Below are 23,145 nucleotides of genomic sequence, written 5' to 3' on the forward strand. Positions count from 1 at the left end.
GCACCACTGCCTGCATTAAGGGTCTCTCACTTTGCTCAGGCCCTTAACTTGGGTGGCAGGCCGCTACAGACAGGGTCAGCCTGCCACCTCTGGGCGTATCACCTCAATAGCAGTTTGAACCGGTTACTGTGGAACACAATCATTGAGCGATATTATGATATCTAAGTGTCAGCGTAGAGCTTTGATTAAAATAGTGCCCCAACACCTTCTAGAAATTCAAAAAGAGTTCAGTGTTCGCTGAGCAAAAAAGGATGTGGTTTGGAAAAAAAACCTCTTTAAGGACAACTTCACTTCCTGGTTTTTGAAAGTGTAAATGAGCGGGTTTAGCATGGGCGTGACAAAACTGTACAAGACGGAGACCAGGTGGTCCTTGCTCTGTGAATAGCTTGAGACCGGTCTCACATAGGTGAAGATGGCGCTCCCGTAGTAAAGGAGAACCACGGCCAGGTGGGAGGCGCAGGTGGAAAAGGCCTTCTGCCGCCCGTCGGTGGACCGGATTTTCAGCACCGTTGAAATGATGAAGACATATGACACAATGATACACATTAAGGGCGCCCAACCTATGAGCATGCTGACAGCCAGAATGACCACTTCATTGATGGAAGTGTCGCCACATGCCAGTGACAGCAAGGGCGGTATGTCACAGAAAAAATAATTAATTTTATTGGAGGAACAGAAGGGCAAGCGGAAGGTGATGGCTGTGTGCAAGGCTGAGTTGAGCAAACCACTGGTCCAGGCAGATGAGGCCAGACACTGGCACGTTCTTTGGCTCATAATAGTGGAATATCGCAGCGGGTTGCAGATAGCCGCGTATCGGTCATACGACATGGCTGCCAGGAGCATGGACTCCACACCCAAAAAGGACACAAAAAAGTACAACTGGACAACACAACCTGCATATGAGATGGTCTTCAGCTCAGACAGGAGGGTCTGCAGCATTTTAGGAAGGGTGGTAGAGGTGTAGCAGATGTCCAGGAAGGAGAGATTGCCAATGAAGAAGTACATTGGTTTGTGCAGGTGAGTGTCCAGGCAGGTCACCAGAATAATTGAAATGTTTGCAAAGAGGGTCAGTGTGTAGATGGCAAAGAAAATGGCAAACAGAAGAGTCTGCAGGTGCGGGAGGTCAGAGAACCCCAGGATGATAAATTCTGAGAATGGGGTGCCATTGGATCGGTCCATCTACCAGGGCTGGCATTCTGTGAAGTACAAAATAATGGTAGAATTATTTATCAAGAGTGTATTTATTTATTTATTTATATAGTTCTATACATTGAAATTCATTTCTAAATCTCATATATACAAATTCATATATTTCCTCCACAACATCTCCCATTTAACCAAAAATTTTACAATGATCAATCAATCTCTTTGGATGTGCATACAATATGCATACAATAATAAAATGCATTGACAAATAACATATCATCCTTTCACAATTTAGAACAGTATAAAAAAACATTTAAAACATTTACAATAAATTTCTTTAGCCTAACCTAAGTCTTATTTCCGATAACCAGCCCCACTATAGAGTTTTTCCCTATTGAACAGCCTGGAGGTATTTTAAGGCCCCCATCCAAACTCTATAAATTGCTAAGTGCAATGCGACCAGGTCCGAGTTCAGACATATTAGCCAAAATTCATCAGACTTAATCGTATTTAAATTATAAACAAATTTGCCCAATGTGGTCATATAAAGATGTCCCAACCATGGACATTCAGTCAGTACGTGCTTCACCGACTCTACATTAGTTGGGATAGTACAAATACAACAGAATTGGGCTTCTGGGGTTAAATCCCCACTCCCACCGTACGTTACAAGCACAGGCAACTGGTTTGTGTGCATCTTTACATGAAATCTGCGGACAGGGCAGAGTAACAAATATTGTTGGGGTCTCAGATATTTATGAGACACCTGTGCCAACATAAGGTACAGGTGTAACTGTCACAGGTGATTATAGTTATTTAGCCAGTCTCAATTTAACACTCTACGCCCCAATGCACCTTTTACAACTTCACATTTGGAGCATATTTTAGAGTCAGGATACCAATTTAACAACGAAAACATGTTACTTAGCTGTTTCACAAATGGGTCTGTCCTAGATTTGTTCACAACTTGAGTCTGTTTTTCCACCCAATATCGTCAGTAGTGAGCCAGAGGGTGGCATTGAATCCCAGACAAATAACTGGGATTTACGTTTAAGCAATAAGGCTCTTAATGATGTTAAACCCAGCTCTAGTCGGATATATCTGATCGTGGTGCTCCAAGGTAAACCCAGAACATAACACCACAAGTACCCTTCAACTAGATCTAACCATTTTAGATCACTATGAGTCAGCACCTCAAGGCCATACAAAATAGATGCACAAAACCATTGTTTATAAAGGTTAAGGGCACCCCTAAGAGAGCAACCTGCATGATCATTTACATGTTTCAGGGTCAATTGGGTGATTTGCTTGTCTCTTCTGCGTTTAGATTCGATGATGGCATTATATTCACCCTTACAGGATAATTCCAAGGCTAGATATTTATAAGTGAGTGTGTACTCAATAATCCCCAGATCGGTGTTCAATTTATATCGGTTTAACTTTACTTTACCTTACTGATTTATATTGCGCACCACTGACCCGGAGGCTTAAGGGTACCGAACACACATACATAACAAACAGAAGAAAGCGTCCGCCAGGACAGAGGAGGCCAAACAAAGCCGATATCAGCATATATAGACGAATGCATGGATTGAAATTAACATTCTACTTTGCTTTATTGATACCAACACTGCTTTTGTTTTGCCCGGGTTCACAGATAAATCGTGCTCTACAGCGTACCGACCAGGTTCATTCAATACAGCCTGCATTCCACTTAGCAGATGGTCAAATGCCACCAACTCGTCGGCATATAGCATTGCATGAACCAAGAGGGCACCAATCTTGGGCAGGCATTTAGCAATTTTAGCCAGGCGGGCCAGTAGCTCTGATATAAAGATGTTAAATAACAGGGGGGCAAGCATACAACCCTGCTTTACCCCCCTGTTAATTCTCGACAGATTGCCACAGTTGTCGAGATAGATCTGCGCTGGCTGTAGTATTAGTACGTAAAGCGACCGCAATCTCTAACAACCAGCCTGGAGATCCACATTGTTTCATTTTTTCTCAAAGGATTGTGCGGATTACTTGGTTGAAAGCAGACCTAAAGTCCACAAAAACCATACATTTTAAAGGGGCATCACCCTCCGTAACCTGCGTGATAATTGTATGAAGTACTCATATGTTATGGATAGTACTCGAGCCCGCACGAAAACCTGTTTGGAATTGGTGCAGAATCTTATTAGTGGTAACCCATGTTTGCAGATGTTCTAAAACAAATGTGGAAAAGACCTTAGATCTAATATCCAGCATAGATAATAATCGATAATTTCCCGGTACCAAACGATGACCAGTCTTAAAAACTGTCACTAAAATCCATGACCCAGGAATCATATGGTCTGTACATACACTGTCAAATAAGCTACACAATAACTCGACCATAAATCGGCGTCTCTTTTTAGAAACCATTTGGCCCAGGGGCGCTAGAATTCTTCAGGTTCTTTATGTGCTGCCCCACATTTTCCTTGCAAAAGTGCAAGTGCCACCCGTACATTCTTGTTCCTTTACCCTATTTCCAATCTTAGAATCGGAAATCCGCTCCTCCATGAAATTGACCCAGGTTTCCTGAGTAATAGGGTTCAAGGTATCCTGCTCTACAGTGCCTCTTACCCCCAGATAACGCTCTGCACATCTGCCTGTGATCTCCACAGGGGACTGCTTCCAACATCTTCTGCCAATTTACAGAGCAACCCTGACAGTGTTTTCTCTTTCGCCAGTTGTTATACTGATTTTTTAGAATTCTGACCTCCTTTATATGAATAGTTTGCGAGATAAATTTATTTTTTAGGTCTCTAAGTTCTTTACGATATAAACGCTTAACCTTCAATATTTGTAAATCAAACACATGTTTGGTTTTCTTTTCATTTGAAGTAATGCTTGCCTCCCTTATCATACCATAAGGTCAGCAATTCCTCAAATTTATCAGGGGTCAGGTCTTTACTTTCGACCTGTTCGCGCATAAGACCACAGGCTTTGGTAATGTTCCTTTCAGTCCAAATCTCTCGGTGTTTACCATGATTTGTTCTCAAACCCACCTGGCCACCCCTTTCTCCGTTGGATTTCATACAATTCCAGACAAGACTTACCGCTGCCTGGTCGCTCACCTCCCTTTTTGTAATATTTAGGTTAACCACCTTTCCAGTAAATAGTCGAGGGTAGTGTCCTGTTTACCAAAAAACCATGTGGGTCTGCCTGGGATATTCCCTTGTGTTCTACCGTTAAGGGTTTCCAATTTTCGCTCTCGAAGGAAACCAAGCCATTTTATCCCCCTCTTGCTTTCATCTTTTAACAACATTTTACACTCCGGCTCAATAGACCCACCATGGTTCAGGGAACAAAACTCACCACATCTGGCGTTTAGATCCCCACCCAATATAATTAGCTCTTTTACAGGGGTTTTTACCCAATTTATTAACAGTGCATCAATGTTTCCAAAAACCTTTTCAGTTGGCTTTCCCCCAGGTGGGTTATACACATTGATTATCAACAAGCGAGTTCCCTTTGCCCACCCTTTCCATGCAATTTCCACCGCCAGTAGATTCCCCTCCTCCTCAATAGGTGTCACCAGGGTTGGGTTAACTCCTGGCTCACCCACCTCATTAACCCACCAGACGGACAACTTTTAGTGCCCTTTTTAGCCACACACTGGTACACCACAAAACCATCCAACATAAAAGGAACAGGTAAGCAGGTCTCCTGTAAACAAAACACAGAATGGTTACTTAAGAAGACTAGAGAGGGGCCATCTTGCAGAAAATGAGAATGATCCCTCGTGTCCCATGAGAAACAATTAAAATTTCAATTTCCTGGGCCATCATGAACTTCTTTAACCATCTCTATCCCACCTCATTCTCTAAAGTCTTCGCACTTCCCATCTGGCCCCCTTCAAATCTCTTTATCACTCTGCCATCCGTACTGTCTGTCTACTCTCTCTCCATGACTCTCTCCAACTCACTTTCCAACCTAGGATGGCTTCCTTTCCATTCCCAACTTAAGTTTCACTTCCTTTGTCTTGTCTTTAAATCTCTTCATAATCTCGCCCCTCCTTACCTGTTTTCTCTCCTCTCATTCTACGCCCCCTCTCGCTCCCTTCGTTCTGCTAATCTCTTCTTACTTTCTGCCCCCCACCACCATGTGCCTCTTCTCATTTCCACTCCTTTTAGCTCCTTGCCCCCTTACACTGGAATTCCCTACCTCTCCCTATCCGCTCTTCCCCCACCTATTCCTCTTTCCGCACCTCATTTAAAGAACTTCTTCTTCACTCCCCTCCCTGATACCTTCCCCTCTTTCCATTCCCTCCCTCCCTTTATTACCTCTCCCTGTCCTCCTTATCTATATCTTTCCCGTCTCTCTTATGATCATCTATTAAAGAACAGAAAAGGACCATAGAATGTCTGCACACACAAAAGATCACCATGGAGTTGGGTGGCATGCAGCCACAGGTGTAGTCTATCATCTATTAAAGAGCAGAAAAGGACCATAGAATGCCTGCACACACAAAAGATCACCATGGAGTTGGGTGGCGTGCAGCCACAAGTGTAGGCTATCATATATTAAAGAACAGAAAAGGACCATAGAATGTCTGCACACACAACAGATCACCATGGAGTTGGGTGGCGTGCAGCCACGGGTGTAGGCTATCATCTATTAAAGAAAAGAAAAGGACCCTAGAATGTCTGCACACACAACATATGACCATGGAGTTGGGTGGCGTGCAGCCACAAGTGTAGGCTATCATATATTAAAGAACAGAAAAGGACCATATAATGTCTGCACACACAACAGATCACCATGGAGTTGGGTGGCGTGCAGCCACGGGTGTAGGCTATCATCTATTAAAGAAAAGAAAAGGACCCTAGAATGTCTGCACACACAACATATGACCATGGAGTTGGGTGGCGTGCAGAGCCAGCATCTTTATGTGCTGCTCTTCTGTATGCAGATTCCACAGGAAAGGTGATTGGTGACACCAAGGAGAGAGAGGATGCAGCAGGCAGCCAGACCATAAACATGGACATGGTCTGAGCATTAACTGGTCACCATATATCAACTGGAGTAGGAACACAATGGGCACATAATGCAAATTATAGAGGATGGCATAAAAGAGCCATAAGCATCATTACAGCCAATCTACCTCTTCTCTAGGTATTTATTTAATTTAATTTAATTGTTTTTTATAATGTGCCTAATACCGTAACTGAGTTTGGTTTCTAAGCGTGGATTCTGGATTGAAACCTCTGTTGCTCTGCGACGTCTAGCTTCCAAGACCAGTGCATTGCCTGGTTCTATCCTCCGTTCACAATTTAGTATCAATCGTCCATATCCTTCTAACCAACCACCCTCGCCCAATCCATAAACCTCTTTCTTTGCAACCATCATTCATAGGTAAATTTCCCTGCTACAAAACAAATGTCAACTCAAGCTATCCACCATCAGCCTCACTCCTGCTCCACCCATCCCCTAACCCCCTACAGCACATCCCCCTCTCCCATTTCCACCCTATCACTGACATGGACACCACCAACATCCTGAAAGGCCTCAAACCCTCTAGCTGTAGAGGCACCCAGGAAAGCGCCAACCTCCTAGTCCCGCAAATCACAGCCATCATCAATGCCTCATTCGCTTCCTCCTCAGTCCCCACATCACTAAAAGAATCCTGGGTCTCTCCTCTCCTCAAGAAGCCTACCCTCGATCCAGCACTGCCAACCAACTACCGGCCCATCCCTACAATCCCATTCCTACTACAAATCACTGAAAGCGCTGCCTATCTCCAAATACAGTAACACCTCTAACTCAACCATATTCTAAGGCCTCGCCAATCCAGCTTTCACCCCAAGCATGGTACAGAGACAGCACTCTTTGACCTCAAAAAACAGCTAGACAGTGGCAGAGACTCCGGAAACCCTCCCTCCTCATACTCCTCAAAATCTGCAGCATTGAACCTTGTAGACCACATCACCCTCTGCCACCAGCTCTGCTGTCTTTTCTTCAGCATTCAGCAGCAACCGAATGAGTCACTTCTTTCTTCACTGACCGCAACACCCGATTCTTCGCTGACAACCACCCCTTAGCCCCCATGGCCTCCACTTGCGGAGTTCCCTAAGACTCCTGGGTCTCAAACACCCTCTACAACATTTATACCAGGCCTCCCTTCGACCACCTCGACTCCCTGGCAATCAGATACATGAACTATGCGGATGACACACAAATCCTCATGCCTCTTACCACCAACCACCACCTAGGCTCCCTGTAAACCAGCTCCATTCAAAAGTGGATGGCCACTCACCTATTTTGCCTTAACGACGAGAAAAGTGAACTCCTCCTCGTCATCAATCCATCCTGCCTTGTCAACCTTGTTCAACATCGATAACCACGCCATCCATATCTCTCCCTTCGTCAAAAGACTTGGCTTCCACCTGGACGCCACTTGGAGTATGTTGCACCATGTCAGCGCCATTGTCTCATCAGCCAGATATGCCACTAAACCTTTCACGGCCAGCAGACCCTTCTTTACCACCGAGAACTGCCTCAACATTGCTCCAAATTAGACTATTGCAATGCGCTCCTCGGGTGCACCTCAGAATGAAATGTCAACAAACTAAACTGCAGACAGTACAAAACAATGCCCTCCTTGCCACCTTTGGCTTCAATAAGCATGATCATGTCTCTGCCATAAGGGAAAATGCACACTGGTTCCCCATCCAAGAATGCATAAAGTTCAAACTCCTGACCATCATACCACCATTGCCTCTCTGACACAGTCCCTAGCTACCTGCCCCAAAGAGTCTCCAAACCCACCTCCACCAAAACCACTGGCACTGCCTACTTCAACCACCTGGCCATTGCCAAGTTCAGACAATCCAGAGCCATAGGGTCCAGCTTCCCCGCATCGGCCGCCACACTTTGGAACTCGCTGCCCCCATCCACTAAATCAGTACCCTCCTACAGACTATTCTGAAAACAATTAAAGAACCACTTGTTCGACTAATCATCACTTTACTAAACCAGCTTTGTATACATGTACTTTCTTTCCTGCCTGTAACTAACGCCTAGACGCCTCAGGGCTAAGTGTGCTCATATAAATATTATCTTACGTGCATCTAATACCGTTTTGCATTTGATAACGAGAGATGTGGTACAATTCCCAGGTAGCTTGGATTCTGCATTCCAGGACCCCTCAGCTGTGTAGGACACCAGAAATGGTCTATTGGATTTTGGTCACTTGAGGTTTGCCATTGCTGTCCATACCAGCATGTAGGTAGCTGGGCTTGATGCCATCCATCAAATCACTTTAACGCTACAATATGCCAATCCCATTAGTGGAATGGTACAGACCAACAAGCAATATTAAGGGTTATTCGGATGCAATGGGGCAGATTACAAGTAAATCAGCCTTGTATATTTTCCTCTCCAAACTGGACAGAACCTAGGATTCACTGCAGGAAGCCGGTATCTCCAGGACCATCACTGCCAAAGCCAACACTCCCACTACAAGTAGGAGCAGGAGGCAAGGCACGCAATACGAGCCACCCCAAAAAGCCGTACACTCACAAGTACCTTGTTTTGAGAGTATTGAAGTCAGGGATTTACCCTACAGAATGGGAATCTCATAGAGCCACTTCTCCAAACACCATTGATGCTAAGATCCTCCCAAGGAGATCCTGCTTGGCTTCATGGATGCAGATTTCTAACCACATTCGGAGCAAGTTTACATGTCCAAAAGGTTATTATGTACCCTCTGCTGAGATTACAAGCACTGCATCACACAAAACAATAACCAACAATTATAGAAGAGTCAGTACAAATCATCCAAATATGCTGTCTTATTCACCTTATCCAGAACATTCTGATGACTTTAGGCAGAGAGGAACGAATTGGCCAGGTGGACTGGCCATTCGTGCTCAATACATTGTAGAGAACAGACCACAGAACAAATCTCTTCTGAATTGTTGAGGCAGGGTTTCATTATTGCACAGCAGATGTTGTGTTCCATGAGTCTGGTGTTGAAAGATTGCAGCGTTAAAGAGTCAACAAACAGGATTGCCCACTGTTGCCACAGTTATTCACACTTACTGCAAATAATATTAGAAACAATGCACAGATGTGGGGAATGACATGGCTTGCCAAATATATATTAGTGGTCCTGACAAACCTCCTCGGGTCCATGCCTCACATTTTCCAAGCATACTACACTTTCACAATGTAGCTGGTGTGAGCTATTAAACCTCGCTTCATCTTCCTGAAGACAGTGGCATGTGTCCAATAGTCCAAGCACAAAAGCCTCTGTGAAAGTGTGAACATAGCACATAACCTTGACTCCCCAAGACTCTGAAAACAGACAGATCAGATCTGCAAGCTGACTATATATCTCCATGATCTGTAGCGTAGCTGGGATGAAAATGAATACCCTTTGTCTCCTTGTTTACCTCACCCACATCATGGCACCAGCGGTGCTCTCCACTGTCTATGCGTCTCTTATAAAAACTAGCAACAGACTTTGTTTGGAGAGGGCATTCTTTTAGTAACTCTTGAAAAAGGACTAAAGGTAACTCTTTAACGCTGCAATCTTTCAACACTAGGCTCATGGAACACAACATCTGCTGTGCAATGATGAAACCCTGCATTAACAATTCATAGATTTCCTCTGGTAACACTGTCCATTGGTGAACAATCTATTGGCAATCTATTGGCATGATTACAAACCACTTTAATTTATTGAAAATAGCAGTGTCTTTTATTTGGTTTCCTGGTGTCACACAATATGTCCATATGCCTTGGAAGAAGGATCAAATTACCACATTTGCCTACTGCAGTCTCCACGGATCTATGTGATCACTGCAACGCCGAAAATACTGGCGGCAGTTACGACGCTGCGCAGTGATCGTATGGATCACTGTGCCCGCTTCCCCTGGCCTGCATTACCCCTCTCAACCCCCCACCCCACTTACCTTTAGGGCGACACACTTCTGCGTGTTCCGCCCGCACTCTGCGATCTCTGCGGTGTCTGCTCCTCCCACTAACATGGGAGGGAGCTGACGCTGCAGGGTTCTTTTCTTCTTTCTTTTTTTTTCTTACGTGTCCCCCGCTTTCTGAAATAGTAAGTGGGGGACACCGCCGCAACCCCCAAGCCCCATTACTGCACCCAGGAACAGCGGGGGACAACCCCACTCTTCTAAGGCGCAGTAAATTTCACCCTCATTTTGTGCGCCTCCAAAGTCGCAGTGACTGCGGGGGCGCACAAATGAGGGCGACATTTTTGTACGATACCGTCTCCACCTCTTCTGTTCCCTCTCAGGCCCTCTGCACGGCTCTGGCCTCTCATTTCACCACTAAAACTCAGGACATCGTGTCCTCACTGTCCTCTTCCTCTCCTTCTCTCAGGCCCCCTTTGGCCGCCTCTCCCTCGCCTCTTCCTTTTTCCTCCTTCTCTCTGACAACACCTGACGATGTCTCTAGACAAGTCCGATCTATGAAAGTGTCATCCAAACAGGTGCTCTCCTGCTCCTCCAGAACCATCAAGGACAACATTGCCACCCTCTCTCTAGCCTTGGCCGATTTATGCAATCACTCTTTCGCCACTGTATCTTTCCCTTCTCTGCTCAAGCACTCCCTTGTGCACCCCCTCCTAAAAAAGTCTTCTGCCAATCCTACAAGTCCGGGAAACTATCGCCTGATTTACATCACTCCTTTCCTGGGCAAACTCCTGGAAAAGCTGGCCATCTCCCAGTTTTCCCTCCACACTAAATCTGTTGGCTGACATGACAATCAGTCTGGCTTCAGCGCAGCCAGAGGCACGGAAACTGCTCTCCTGAACACCTGTGAAGATTTGCTTTCTAACCTTGACTCCAGCTCTCCCTCTGTTCTCATCCTCCTTGACCTTTCCTCTGCTTTCAACATGGTCAATCACACCACCCTGATCAACCGACTCCATGTGAACCTGGGCATCACAGATCAAGCCCTGGTGAGGCTGACCTCCTTCCACCTGGACCGTCCCTCCCAGGCCCAACTTGTGTACTTTTTCTCCACCACCTCTATCTCAACATGTGCTGTCCCCCAGGGCTCTATCCTCTAACCCTGGCTCTTTAATGTCTATCTGGCCCCTTTGGCCCACCTGATCTCCACCTTCTCTTCTAACTTTCAGTGTTATGCAGATGACACTCAGCTCTCTATCAGGCTTCCCTCAGCCTCCTCTCCTCCCTCGCTCATTCCTTACTGTCTATACGCGATTCAGGATTGGTTCACCTCCAACGATCTTTGCCTTAATGCCAGTAAGACTGAGATCCTGCTCATTGGGATCCCTGCTCCCGCTTTCCCTCTCTCACTCTGGCCGCCCTCCTTGGACACTCAACCCTCGCCTTCCTGTGAGGCAAAAAACCTTGGTGTCATCTTCAAATCCACTCTCTCCTTCTCTCCTCACATCCTGGACCCACTTCCAGCTATACCTCCTTAGAGGTATTCTAACTTTTCTCACTTTCCTACAGAAGCTCACTTTCTGCAGAGCCCTGGTTTTCTCCAAGCTGTACTACTGGAACAGCCTCTTTTTCAATCTGCCTACCTCTACTCTTTGCCCTCTGCAACTAATACAGAACAGGACTGTGAGACTTATCTTTGGCCTCAAGACCAGGGACCGTATTTCTCCAGCCCTGAAATCTCTCCACTTGCTCCCAGTGGCTGCAAGGATCAAGTTCAAGACCCTCTGCATCGTCCACAAGGCTTTCTGGGGTCCGGGGCCTGCACTACATCCAACGATCTTTCAAAATACCTTCCTTCTAGAGTCCTTGACTCAGTTACCTCAAACTTTCTGAGGGTCTGATGCTACTCCAGGCAAAGAGTGGGGGGTATATCTCTCTTCTCTGCAGGTGCCTCCCTCTGAAATGGCCTCCCTATCCCTCTCAGACTTGAGCCGAACCACCTGAAGTTCCGGAAACAGCTAAAGACCCTCCTTTTCTCCTCTGCCTTCTCTCTCTCGCTCCCTTGTTAACTTACCGTCTGCTGCGCTGCCTGGTTGCTTGGTTCCCTCATAGTCTCTGGGTACCAGGCTCCTACATGACCAGTCTTCTTTGCAGTGCCTTCTGGCCTACCGTGCACTGAGGGGCTGTAACTGTAACCCCTAAAGCTCCCCTGCCTCCTTGCACTTACCCAGTGCCGCATTGCCCTGGCTGCACTTACTCAGAGCCATGCTGCCCTGATGGCACTTCCCCCTTTCTCCTCTGCCTTGCTCTTTCCCCTGTCCTTTCCTCTGCACTTCTCAGTGTCACACTTGCACCTCCCTTGTCTTGTGGCGCCTAGAAACACTTGTGTACAGGCGCGTTATAAATGCCATATCATGTCATATCATTCTGTGACCCCAGGAACCAGGCTGTGACGTTCATAGTTTTGTGCTGATGTTGTTGGGTCATAATAGGTTGTGTGCTAGATGCAAATTGATTAGTAGTTGAAGTGACAATTGTACGGGTTGACACTAACGTACATGCTCCTGCTGTCCATGAGGATTATAGTCAAGCTAAAATGCAGCAATGTGTGGCTCACCTTGCATGGGAGAGGAATTTCCCTGACCAAGTCATCCACAGTGTGTTGCTGAGAGGCTTTTGTTGTGTATATCCGCACCCGAGATCTGGGCCTTTTGCACTTGTACTCAGGGGAGTTGCTAATTCTGGAAAAGACCCGGGGCTAAGCTGATGTCGGAACTGTTGGGACTGGGGGCTAGGTCGTCTTTTGGCTGAAGCTCCTGAGATTCTATCCGGGGCTACAACCAAAAGATCAGGGGCTATAGCCCCCTTAGCCCCCCCCTAGCAACGCCCCTGCTTGTACTAGTTGCAAATAAGTTCATATCTGGAGGACCTTATGTTGGTTGAGAAGACCCCTCTGAGTATGTGCGTGTTGAGTTCCCACGCCTGCTCCTGAACCAGCAGCATGCTCAGGCTGTCTATGAGACACTTATGCACTCCCGGAACATGTTGAACCAGCAGCATGCTGAGGCTGTCTATGAGACACTTGTGCACTCCCGGAACATGTTGAACCAGCAGCATGCTCAGGCAGTCTATGCGACACTTGTGCACTTCCGGATCATGTTGAACCAGCAGCATTCTCAGGCAGTCTATGAGACACTTGTGCACTCCCGGAACATGTTGAACCAGCAGCATGCTCAGGCTGTCTATGAGACACTTGTGCACTCCCGGAACATGTTGAACCAGCAGCATGCTCAGGCTGTCTATGAGACACTTGTGCACTCCCGGAACATGTTGAACCAGCAGCATGCTCAGGCTGTCTATGAGACACTTGGCTTGTGCACTCCCGGAACATGTTGAACCAGCAGCATGCTCAGGCTGTCTATGAGACACTTGTGCACTCCCGGAACATGTTGAACCAGCAGCATGCTCAGGCTGTCTATGAGACACTTGGCTTGTGCACTCCCGGAACATGTTGAACCAGCAGCATGCTCAGGCTGTCTATGAGACACTTGATACACTTGTGCACTCCCGGAACATGTTGAACCAGCAGCATGCTCAGGCTGTCTATGAGACACTTGATACACTTGTGCACTCCCGGAACATGTTGAACCAGCAGCATGCTCAGGCTGTCTATGAGACACTTGGCTTGTGCACTCCCGGAACATGTTGAACCAGCAGCATGCTCAGGCTGTCTATGAGACACTTGATACACTTGTGCACTCCCGGAACATGTTGAACCAGCAGCATGCTCAGGCTGTCTATGAGACACTTGTGCACTCCTGGAACATGTTGAACCAGCAGCATGCTCAGGCTGTCTATGAGACACTTGATACACTTGTGCACTCCCGGAACATGTTGAACTAGCAGCATGCTCAGGCTGTCAAGCTGTCTATGAGACACTTGTGCACTCCCGGAACATGTTGAACCAGCAGCATGCTCAGGCTGTCTATGAGACACTTGTGCACTTCCGGAACATGTTGAACCAGCAGCATGCTCAGGCTGTCTATGAGACACTTGTGCACTTCCGGATCATGTTGAACCAGCAGCATGCTCAGGCTGTCTATGAGACACTTGTGCACTTCCGGAACATGTTGAACCAGCAGCATGCTCAGGCTGTCTATGAGACACTTGTGCACTTCATGTTGCGCTTGAACCATCACCATTTGTGCTGAGCTAATAGTGATACTGCAAGTCACTAAGTCGTTCTCCGCCTCTTGGGAAACAGCCACTAGACTGTCTCACTCCTCTGTCGCCTCATAACCATTGGGTTGATGGCCACTCCTGTAGAGGACGCACATGTAGGCGTGTAAGAAGGATAACATGTGCACCTGATGGCATCACACCTCGCAGTCTCAATGCTGTGTAGACTGTTATGGACTGGCTGGCCTGATAAAAAGGGAGTCGCACCAGGACCACCTGAACCCTTTCTTTTGATGTGTGCTGCCATTTATGTTTCCATAATTGCCCCAGGAAACTTTTGAACTGACGTGGCACAAAGCGTGACCTTAGCACATTTATTGAGAGTCCATTCGTTGAAGGAGAGCTTTGGTCTTTCGTCTATTTCCTTGGCATTCGCTGGCGCTTTATGTTGTCGTGAGTTAATCGTCTGCGTGAGAGTAAACAGAGATCTTTCCCCTGTGTAAGTGTGGCGAGACTAGAGCTCACACTTTTGTGAATACACATGGTGCTGATCCAAAGCTAAAATGAAGCCCCTCTTGTCAACACTAAAGACAGAATAAAACAATGATTTTACACATAACTGTTTCTCAATAATGGAATATTAAAAGGGATATCATATAGGCGGCTGTTAAGTTCATATGTTAAGGATACTCAGGAAGTCAGCTGGTAGATCTTCAAGTTGCTTCAATCAGGTTTCAATGTCAATCAGGTGACATCAGGTACATAAGGAGGATAGAAAGTACAGACAGAGGGGGCATAAGGGACAGGGCAACCCTGCCATGGTTAACACCATGCCCCTTTAAAAGAATGGCGTGTCATAGTCAAATCGTGCACCCCATGGTACACACAGAAATGAGCTGAGCACAAATTCTATATCAGAGCACATGACAAAATTGGTGCGAATGGCAGATGCTTAAGCACCTCACTCTTAAGGCTGCACCAATGGCAGCGCCCTCTAATAGGAGCAAAGCCTTCTTTGCAACAATAAGACACTGCACTTGCGCATCACCCGATCCATGCACACAGGAGTGCTTAAAGAAAGGAGCTTCCATGAAGGATTTCTTCATTAGCAAAATTGGCAGAATTAGAAATCACAATGATGCCTCCGAATGATCCGTGTCACCCTTATCCAACTCCTCCAACCCTCTACTGACTTCACCCTCTCGTGCCCAGGGATCTCACTGGCATGCGTATGCTATTAAAGGCAGCCACATTGCCCATGGCCATCAACTTCCTGCCATCCAAGTGAGAGTAAGATTCCTTCTCTCATCATGCTCCTTCATTCTTTTGATGTCTCACTCCGCCAGGGCATTTTCCCAAGCTCCTTAAAAGCTCCAAAGCGTATAACTCCTTAAGTGCCAAGGGCGAGTATCCTCGTCCTTTTTGCATGGACTTGCATAATAGCCTGCCACTTAGAGCCACTACTCAATAAATTCACACTGGAGCCAAGCCATTGCTAGGCTGGAAACTAAACCATCCCGCCGGGATAAATGATGGAAAGAGTCCTTCTCCTGGCATGCCGCAGCGTACTGGAGCACCATCGCGGTGGCATTTATCCCACCCCAAAGGCTCCCGCAGTTCAGGAAAGAACTGACACCCTACTCATCTGCTCATGAAGATCTGGGGATTCCAAAGTGTGATTAGACAACTCTGACCCCGGTTCTACACCCGCTCCAGACCCAATACAAACTGCCCCTGTGTTCCTTGAACTCTTGTACAGCGCTCTGTTGCTCTCTGGCTGGAACAGCACTACTTGGGACACATATACATACATGCTACATGCATCACACAGTGCAGATTATCTATTGCAACTTAGAACATGTTCCTGAATAATTACTAAAAGAGTGCTGGAGTAGCTTCGAGACGATATTAGCCGCGGCTAAGACGCTGTGCAGAAGATCCTGCACACACAAAGCGGCAGGATAACCTTTATGTGTACCTGGTGTCTTACACAGTCTCAGCTTAGCTAGAGAGCAACAGGATATTGAAAAAGATTCCCAGGAACTGGAGGGCAGTTTAGACTGGATCCGGAGTCGGTTCCATGTAATAATGTCCCGCAAAAATGTCTCCTGACAAAAAGATCACAGTTTATTGCAGAGGCATTATTACATGGAACTTGCGGGGGACACCACTGCAACCCCTGAATCTTTTATTTTTTTTACAAGGGGATTAGAGGACATCCCCGAAACCCATCCCCATACATAATGTCACCAGATATAATTTCGCCAATGGCTTTTCCCAGCGACATTATGTATGGGGACATTATGTATGGGGACATTATCATTATGTATGGGGACATTAGGTATGGGGACATTATTACCTGATACCCCGAAGTGGAGGTAGAACCTGAGACAGAGTTACCTCAGCCAGGCCTAAGAATTCCCTGAAGAGCAGGGTCTGCAGTCCGGTGCATTGGGGCACACCTGAGTGCCACCGCAATGGTGAAACTCACACACTTGAAGATGTTTTAGCGGGTGGCCTTGTATCAACCAAGCCCGTCAGAATACACTATTCAGATTAGACGCGGCCCTTCAGGATTAACTCATAACAACGTCGGATGCTTAAGGATCTCTCTGACGCAGCTGTACACATGACTGTCGCCTCCCCCAAATAAGCAGCCATCCACCCTCTCATAGCTGCCATGAGTGAGACCTGATCGCAATGGGGCTGTCACAGCACCGCAGCTCCCATCATATCAAGCAACCGCTTCTGCTTGTTAATGGGGTGCCTTCTTGGTGCCTAAGCCACTTCCTGCCCCTCCCTCCTTACTATCAATCAATCAATCAATCAATCCGTTTCTTCTATAAGGCACTGTCACCAAAGGTATCATGGCCGCTCGTCACATGTTGATCTGTTGAGGCTTCAAGAGCTGCTCTGTAATGTAGGGTGAATAGCGTGTTCTGATTGCTCTTGCTATCCTTATTAGTGGCTGGTGTGGAGGGGTCCAGAAATATATAGTCAGTGGCATAGTTATCTGCCACATTTCTCAAACAGAGACGCGCCGCTGGCCAGACGCAGGAGTAGACCTGCACCCTGAGCGGTCTGTTAAATACTCAAGTAAGTGGGTTTTCAGGGTTCATCTCAGCTTCCTATTCTATTATAGCCATCTGCTCATGTCATTGTTAGCAAAGCCCACATGTAGTTGCTGTTCAGAATTCTGCCCTGATTCTGGGAAGACATGTTGAGTGTTCACATACTCACTGTATGTATTGATGCAAAGGCAGGCTAGCTTCACACCGCACGTGTAAAGCCAAGACCTCCAGGAAGATGTAGCATGGCGTGGCCACTTCCACCAGCCTTGCAGTCAATGTCCAGCAAGCAACTTGCCTTGTCGGGCATTGTCTCTGCTGCGAATAGAGGAAGGCTGTTCTTCTCACTAGATGGGTTGTTAAATAGCTTGTTTGGTCTTAAGAGACACATTCTCCAGTGCAACAGCCCTAATGAAACAGGTGTGGTGCCCTCTACAGAGAGATGCACTCTCTCAATCACCAAAGGGCCCTTCTCTCAATCACCAAAGGGCCTGTACTGCGTGGAAGCTGGGAGATTTGGTGTGATAATACATCTCCTTTAAACAATGTTGTAGAGAATGCTCCTGTTAATTTCCAATGTGTCATCCATAAAAATTCAAGAAGTTTAAATTAAAAAAAAAGCCAGCAAAGGCCAAGACCTCTATAGATGGCACTGTTTTTGATATGATATGATATGATATGGCATTTGTAACGCGCCTATACACAAGTGTTTCAAGGCGCGACGAGGCGGGGGGGAAACAAAGGGAGACAGACAACGATCCTACTAGGCCAGGTGTCATTCAGATCGCGCAAGTGCAAGGGTAGAGGTGAAAGGGAGAAGTGCAAGGGGGAAAGGGAGAGGGGAAAGTGCATTACAGGGTCAATAGCATACAGGAAATAGCAAGGGCCAACTGGTGGCAGTGCGAGTAAGTGCAGATAAGTGCTGGGAAGGGTGGCTGTGGGATACAGACACAGTCCCGTAGTGCAGGGGATACCAGGGGGGCAGCGCAGGGGGTGCCAGGGAGGCAGTGCAGGGGAGAGTGGCTGGGCCAAGGACCGAGAAAGGCGAGTGGCCCAGTTGCAGATTCAGTGCAGTTTCAGTAACTTTAGCAGGGGAGAGGGGGAGAGAAAGCGGAGGCGAAGAGGAAGGTTTTGAGGTGCTTCCGGAACCGGAGATGGTTCTCCTCAAGTTTCAGGGAGGCAGGAAGGCTGTTCCAGAGGGAGGCCCCTGCAGTGGAGAGAGATCTGCCACCAACTCGTTGTTTGGAGAAGCGGCTGACCCTGAGGGAGTTGGAGGCGGATGAGCGAAGAGCTCGAGAAGGAAGATATTTAGGAAGAGAGAGTTGAAGGTATTTTGGCCCAAGGCCCCAGAAGGCCTTGTGGACAATGCAGAGGGTTTTGAACTTGATCCTCGCAGTCACTGGGAGCCAGTGTAGTGATTTCAGTCCTGGAGAGATTCGGTCCCTGGGCTTGAGGCCAAGGACAAGTCTTGCAGTCCTGTTCTGGATGAGTTGCAAAGGGCGGAGAGTAGAGGCAGGCAGATTTAGATAGAGGCTGTTACAGTAGTCCAGCTTCGAGAGAACCAGGGCTCTAGAGACAGAGAGCTTCTGGGGGAAGGAGAGGAAAGGAAGGATACCTCTGAGGAGGTGTAGCTGGTAGTATGACTTCTTAGATATGTCAGATATGTGAGGAGAGAAGGAGAGTGTGGAGTCGAAGATGACCCCGAGGTTTTTTGCCTTGCAGGTAGGAGCAGGTAGAGGGCCAATAGAGTCCAGCCAGAGAGCTGCAGCTGCAAACTGGCATTACGGCAGAGGTCAATGGCGGCACACCAGTCCTGGATAGCAGACAGACAATCAGAGATGAGGGAAGGAGAAGAGGAGCCCGAGGGTAGCCTGAAAATGAGCTGGGTATCATCTGCATAGCACTGAAAGTAGGGGCAGAGAGCGGTGGGCGAGAAGTGCCAGATACTGGTTGAAGAGCCAGGGGGAGAGGTTAGAACCCTGGGGGACACCACAGGTAGAGAAAAAGATGTCAGAAAGGAAAGACCCCAGTTGGACCTGGGAGGGTCGATTGGAGAGGAAAGAGGTCAGCCACGCCAGAGCCTGACCAGTGATACCCAGGTTATCACAGAGATGGTTGAGCAGGATGGTATGGTTGACAGTATCAAAGGCAGAAGAGAGATCAAGCATAATGAGAACACAAGGAATGTTAGAATCAAGGTTCGAGAGCAGGTCCTCACGGATGTTCAGGAGAGCAGTTTCCGTGCTTCTGGCAGCTCTGAATCCAGACTGATGGTCATGGAGACTGCCAACAGATTCAGCATGGAGATTAAGCTGGGAATTTTCCAGTTTCTCCAGGAGCTTGCCCAGGAAGAGAGTGATAGAGATTGGGCGGTAGTTAGCTGGGCAGGAGGGGTCGGAAGAGGGCTTCTTAAGAAGGGGGTGCACAAGAGAGTGCTTGAGAGGGGATGGGAAGACTCCAGAGGCGAAAGAGTGGTTGCAGAAGTCAGCAAGGGTAGGGCCAACGAGTCGATGTGGTCCTTGATAGTTTTGGAGGAACAGGGGTGGACCTGTTTTGACGAGACTTTCATAGATCGGACTTGTCTCAAAACCTCATCAGCAGAAAAAAGGGGAAAGGCAGAGAAGGGGAGTGGAGGGGTGGTTGCAGAAGGGCCAGAGGGAGAGCAGGGAATAGAGGGGGGTGAGGTGATAGGAGGAGAGTGACGACAGGATGTCCTGAGTTTTTTTAAATGAAGCGAGAGGCCAGTGCTGTGCAGAGGGCCTGGAAGGGGACAAGAGAGGTAGAGACTGCAGCAGGGTTGGCCAGTTCCTTGCAGATTTTAAGGAGTTCAGCTGAGTTGTTAGATGCTGCAGAGATGCAGGCTTGGATGAGGGCTCTCTTCTTGGAGAGAACAGAGAGACGGTATTGCCTTTGGAGCAGGCGGCAGGCCAGTTTGTCAGAGGATGAACATGAAGCACGCCATTTCCTCTCTGCCACCCTGCACTTGCGTTTAAGGGTGACGAGATCCGAGTCATACCAGGAGTTGCATTTGGCTTTGGGCTTCAGGCAGATTCTCATGACAGGGGCAAGGATATCAAGAGTATCAGATATAGCAGAGTGGAGAGTGGAGAGGGCTGTGTCAGGGTGGGAGTCAGCCGAAGGGAGAGGAGGGGGCGAGAAGGTGGCAGCAAAAGCCTCAACTGACACGCGTTTCATAGGTCGGATGACAAAGAAGAAAGGTGGCAGTGATGAGGGTGGCTTTGCCTGTGGGGTAGGGAGGGTGAGGTGGGAGGATAGGAGAAAGTGATCACTCCAAGAGAGAGGAGTGGAGAGAGGGACAGAGAGGGGAAGGTCAGAGGAGATCAGAGCATCAAGAGTGTGCCCTGCAGAATGGCTCGGCCCAGACGGGAGGATAGAGAGTGAGAGAGAGTCGCAGAGGTCGCAAAAGAGTCCAGAGGGGGGACAGGAGGCATCCAGGTGGATGTTGAAGTCTCCAAGAAGGAGGAGTTGAGTGGTTGAGGATAAGAGTGAGGAGGAGAGGTCTGCCCACTTAGAGAGGAAGGAGGAGATTTGACCAGGTGGCCGATAGATAGTAGCCACGGTAAGGGAATGGCTAGGAGAGAGAGAGAGAGTCAGCAGTCAAGACATTCAAAAGAGGAGTAGATCTGCGTGGGAGTAACAGTGGCAGGAATCCACTCAGGGAAGATAAGGGCCACCCCCCCAGCACGGTTGGGCCTGGCCACTGAGAAGATCTTGTAGCCGTCAGGTAGTAGTGTGTCATAACTGGTGACAGAGCTGGCCGTGAACCATGTCTCAGTGAGACCGAGCACGTCAAGGTCCAGTTCCTCTAAAAGGCGGCAGATATCAGAGGAATGTTTGACAGCAGAGCGAGAGTTAAGTGTGGCAATGTGGAGAAGGTTGCTATCTTTGAAGATCTTCCGGGGAGGGGTACAGATCAGAGGTACGCCCTGCGGAGGTGAGGAGGGAAAGAGAGAGGGGGCAGGGAGGGAGGGTGGAGGCAAGGTAGCCGAGGATAGAGGAAGGGGGACAACAGGAGAGGAAAGGAAGTTGATGAAGCGTGGGAAGCGTCCATCAAAGAGGAGAAGGTTGGCCTGAGGGCCTTGGACCAAGACGGTTCCATTAGCAGAGACATTAATGATGGCCTTAGAGGAGTGGAAGGAGGCCCAGAGGACATCCCATTGGGTGCCACCATTAATGGGAGAAGAGGAGAAAGGAGAGAGCACAGAGACCATATGAAGGGTCCATGGGTCAGGTGAAGGCACGAAAAAGAGGATGTCAGTGAGAGTTTCCTTGGAGGAGGCACTGGTGTAGGTGTCAGCGATAGGGAGGCCTGGGTTGGAGACCAGGATGTCCTTTTTAAACCTTTTCCTACCAGATTTAGTGAGGAGAGCAGGATAGTCAATGGAGAAGCAGTTTGAAAAGATAGGTGAGATAGAAAGCACCATGGAATAGAAGGGAGTGGCCATTGCCTGTTTTAGCGACTCAGTGGCATTCCTAAACATGTTGATGCTGTCTTTACGGTCCCTGGAGTCATCCACTCACTCCAGTGAGGTCACATTTTTTACAAATCAATATTTACTTTGTCTTCCATTTTGTTCTCAGATGTGAAAAATAGAAGGCAGAAAAATTCGGACTGTCTTTTGATTTCTGTAATGCTGGGATCATTGACCGTTGGCTCGCCAGACGTTTTGGACTACTAGTCTCATGATCCCTTGCCATTGACTATTTTGACTAGGGATGATGGAGATGTAATAATTAATACAAAAACAGCCACACAGCACCAATTGTGATAATTTGTCTGGTGCTTCAAAGGCACCTTGATTTATTGGACTTGAAATAATAAATGTACAGCCTAACACGTGTTTTGAGCATAACCTAACTCTTCATCAGAGGCTGTTGACATATTAACATAAAATTAATCGATAATACAAATTATAGTTTGATACCACTAATTAGGTAAGCAATACGCCGTTCAAAGCGGAGGACAGGGTGACCATTCCCAAACATAATGTAGCGCAATGTGAATTAGAATATATGAGGACCAATGGTCCAATGTATAAAGCATTTGTCAAATCACTGTACGTGACAATCATAATAATACAACATCAAGAAAAGTGGATTCATTTTTAAGACCATTTGCATTGTCCACAATGCTTTCTTGGGCCTGGGTCCAAAATACCTTCAACACTCCCTCCGTAAATACCTTCCTACTCAAGCTCTTCGCTCCTCCCCCTCCAACTCCCTTAGGGTCAGTCACTTCACAAAGAAACAAGCTGGGGGTAGATCTCTGCCTTCGGCTGGGGTCTCCCTCTGGAACAGCCTCACTGCCATTCGGAAACTTGAGGAGAACCATCTCCACTTCTGGGAGCACCTAAAGACCTTCCTCTTTGCTTCTGCCTTCTCTCCTCCTCTCCCCTGCTGATCTGTTCTGCTTCGGCACTGTGCAACTGGTTACCCTCTGATTTTGGGCCTAGGTACCTGCTCACCCTGCTACGTACCAGCACTGCCTCCTGGCAACCCTTGCACTTGGGTCTGTATCTGTAACCCTACAGTCCCCCCCTTTTCTGCACTTATCAGACACCCCCTGTCTATGCCTTAAAGCTAGCACTTGCCAATTGATGGGTGAACTGCCACTTTGTTTTTTATCCTTTGGTCAGCACTTTGCACTTCTCCCTTCCCCCCTGCACTTTCCCCCTTCCTTCTTCCCTGCACTTGCGCGTTCCTAATGTCACTGGGGCGAGTAAAACCGTTGTTTTGTCCTCCCTTGTTCCCCTTCCTTGCCTCATCGCGCTCTAAAACACTTGTGTATGAGCGCAATACAAATAAAATATATCATATCATAA

At 47.6% G+C, this 23,145-nt stretch overlaps 1 protein-coding gene across 1 annotated transcript; it reads right to left on the minus strand.

Moving 5' to 3' along the window:
- Positions 1-216: 216 nt before the first annotated feature.
- On the minus strand, positions 217-1,179 carry LOC138447798 (olfactory receptor 5V1-like). The gene has a single exon (XM_069604196.1). It carries the CDS (start codon positions 1,177-1,179, stop codon positions 217-219), a length of 963 nt encoding a protein of 320 aa, XP_069460297.1.
- Between the last annotated feature and the right edge of the window lie 21,966 nt (positions 1,180-23,145).

The sequence above is a fragment of the Ambystoma mexicanum genome, chromosome 1p (assembly GCF_040938575.1).
Source record: "Ambystoma mexicanum isolate Mex_15411 chromosome 1p, UKY_AmexF1_1, whole genome shotgun sequence".
Classification (NCBI taxonomy): Eukaryota; Metazoa; Chordata; class Amphibia; order Caudata; family Ambystomatidae; genus Ambystoma; species Ambystoma mexicanum.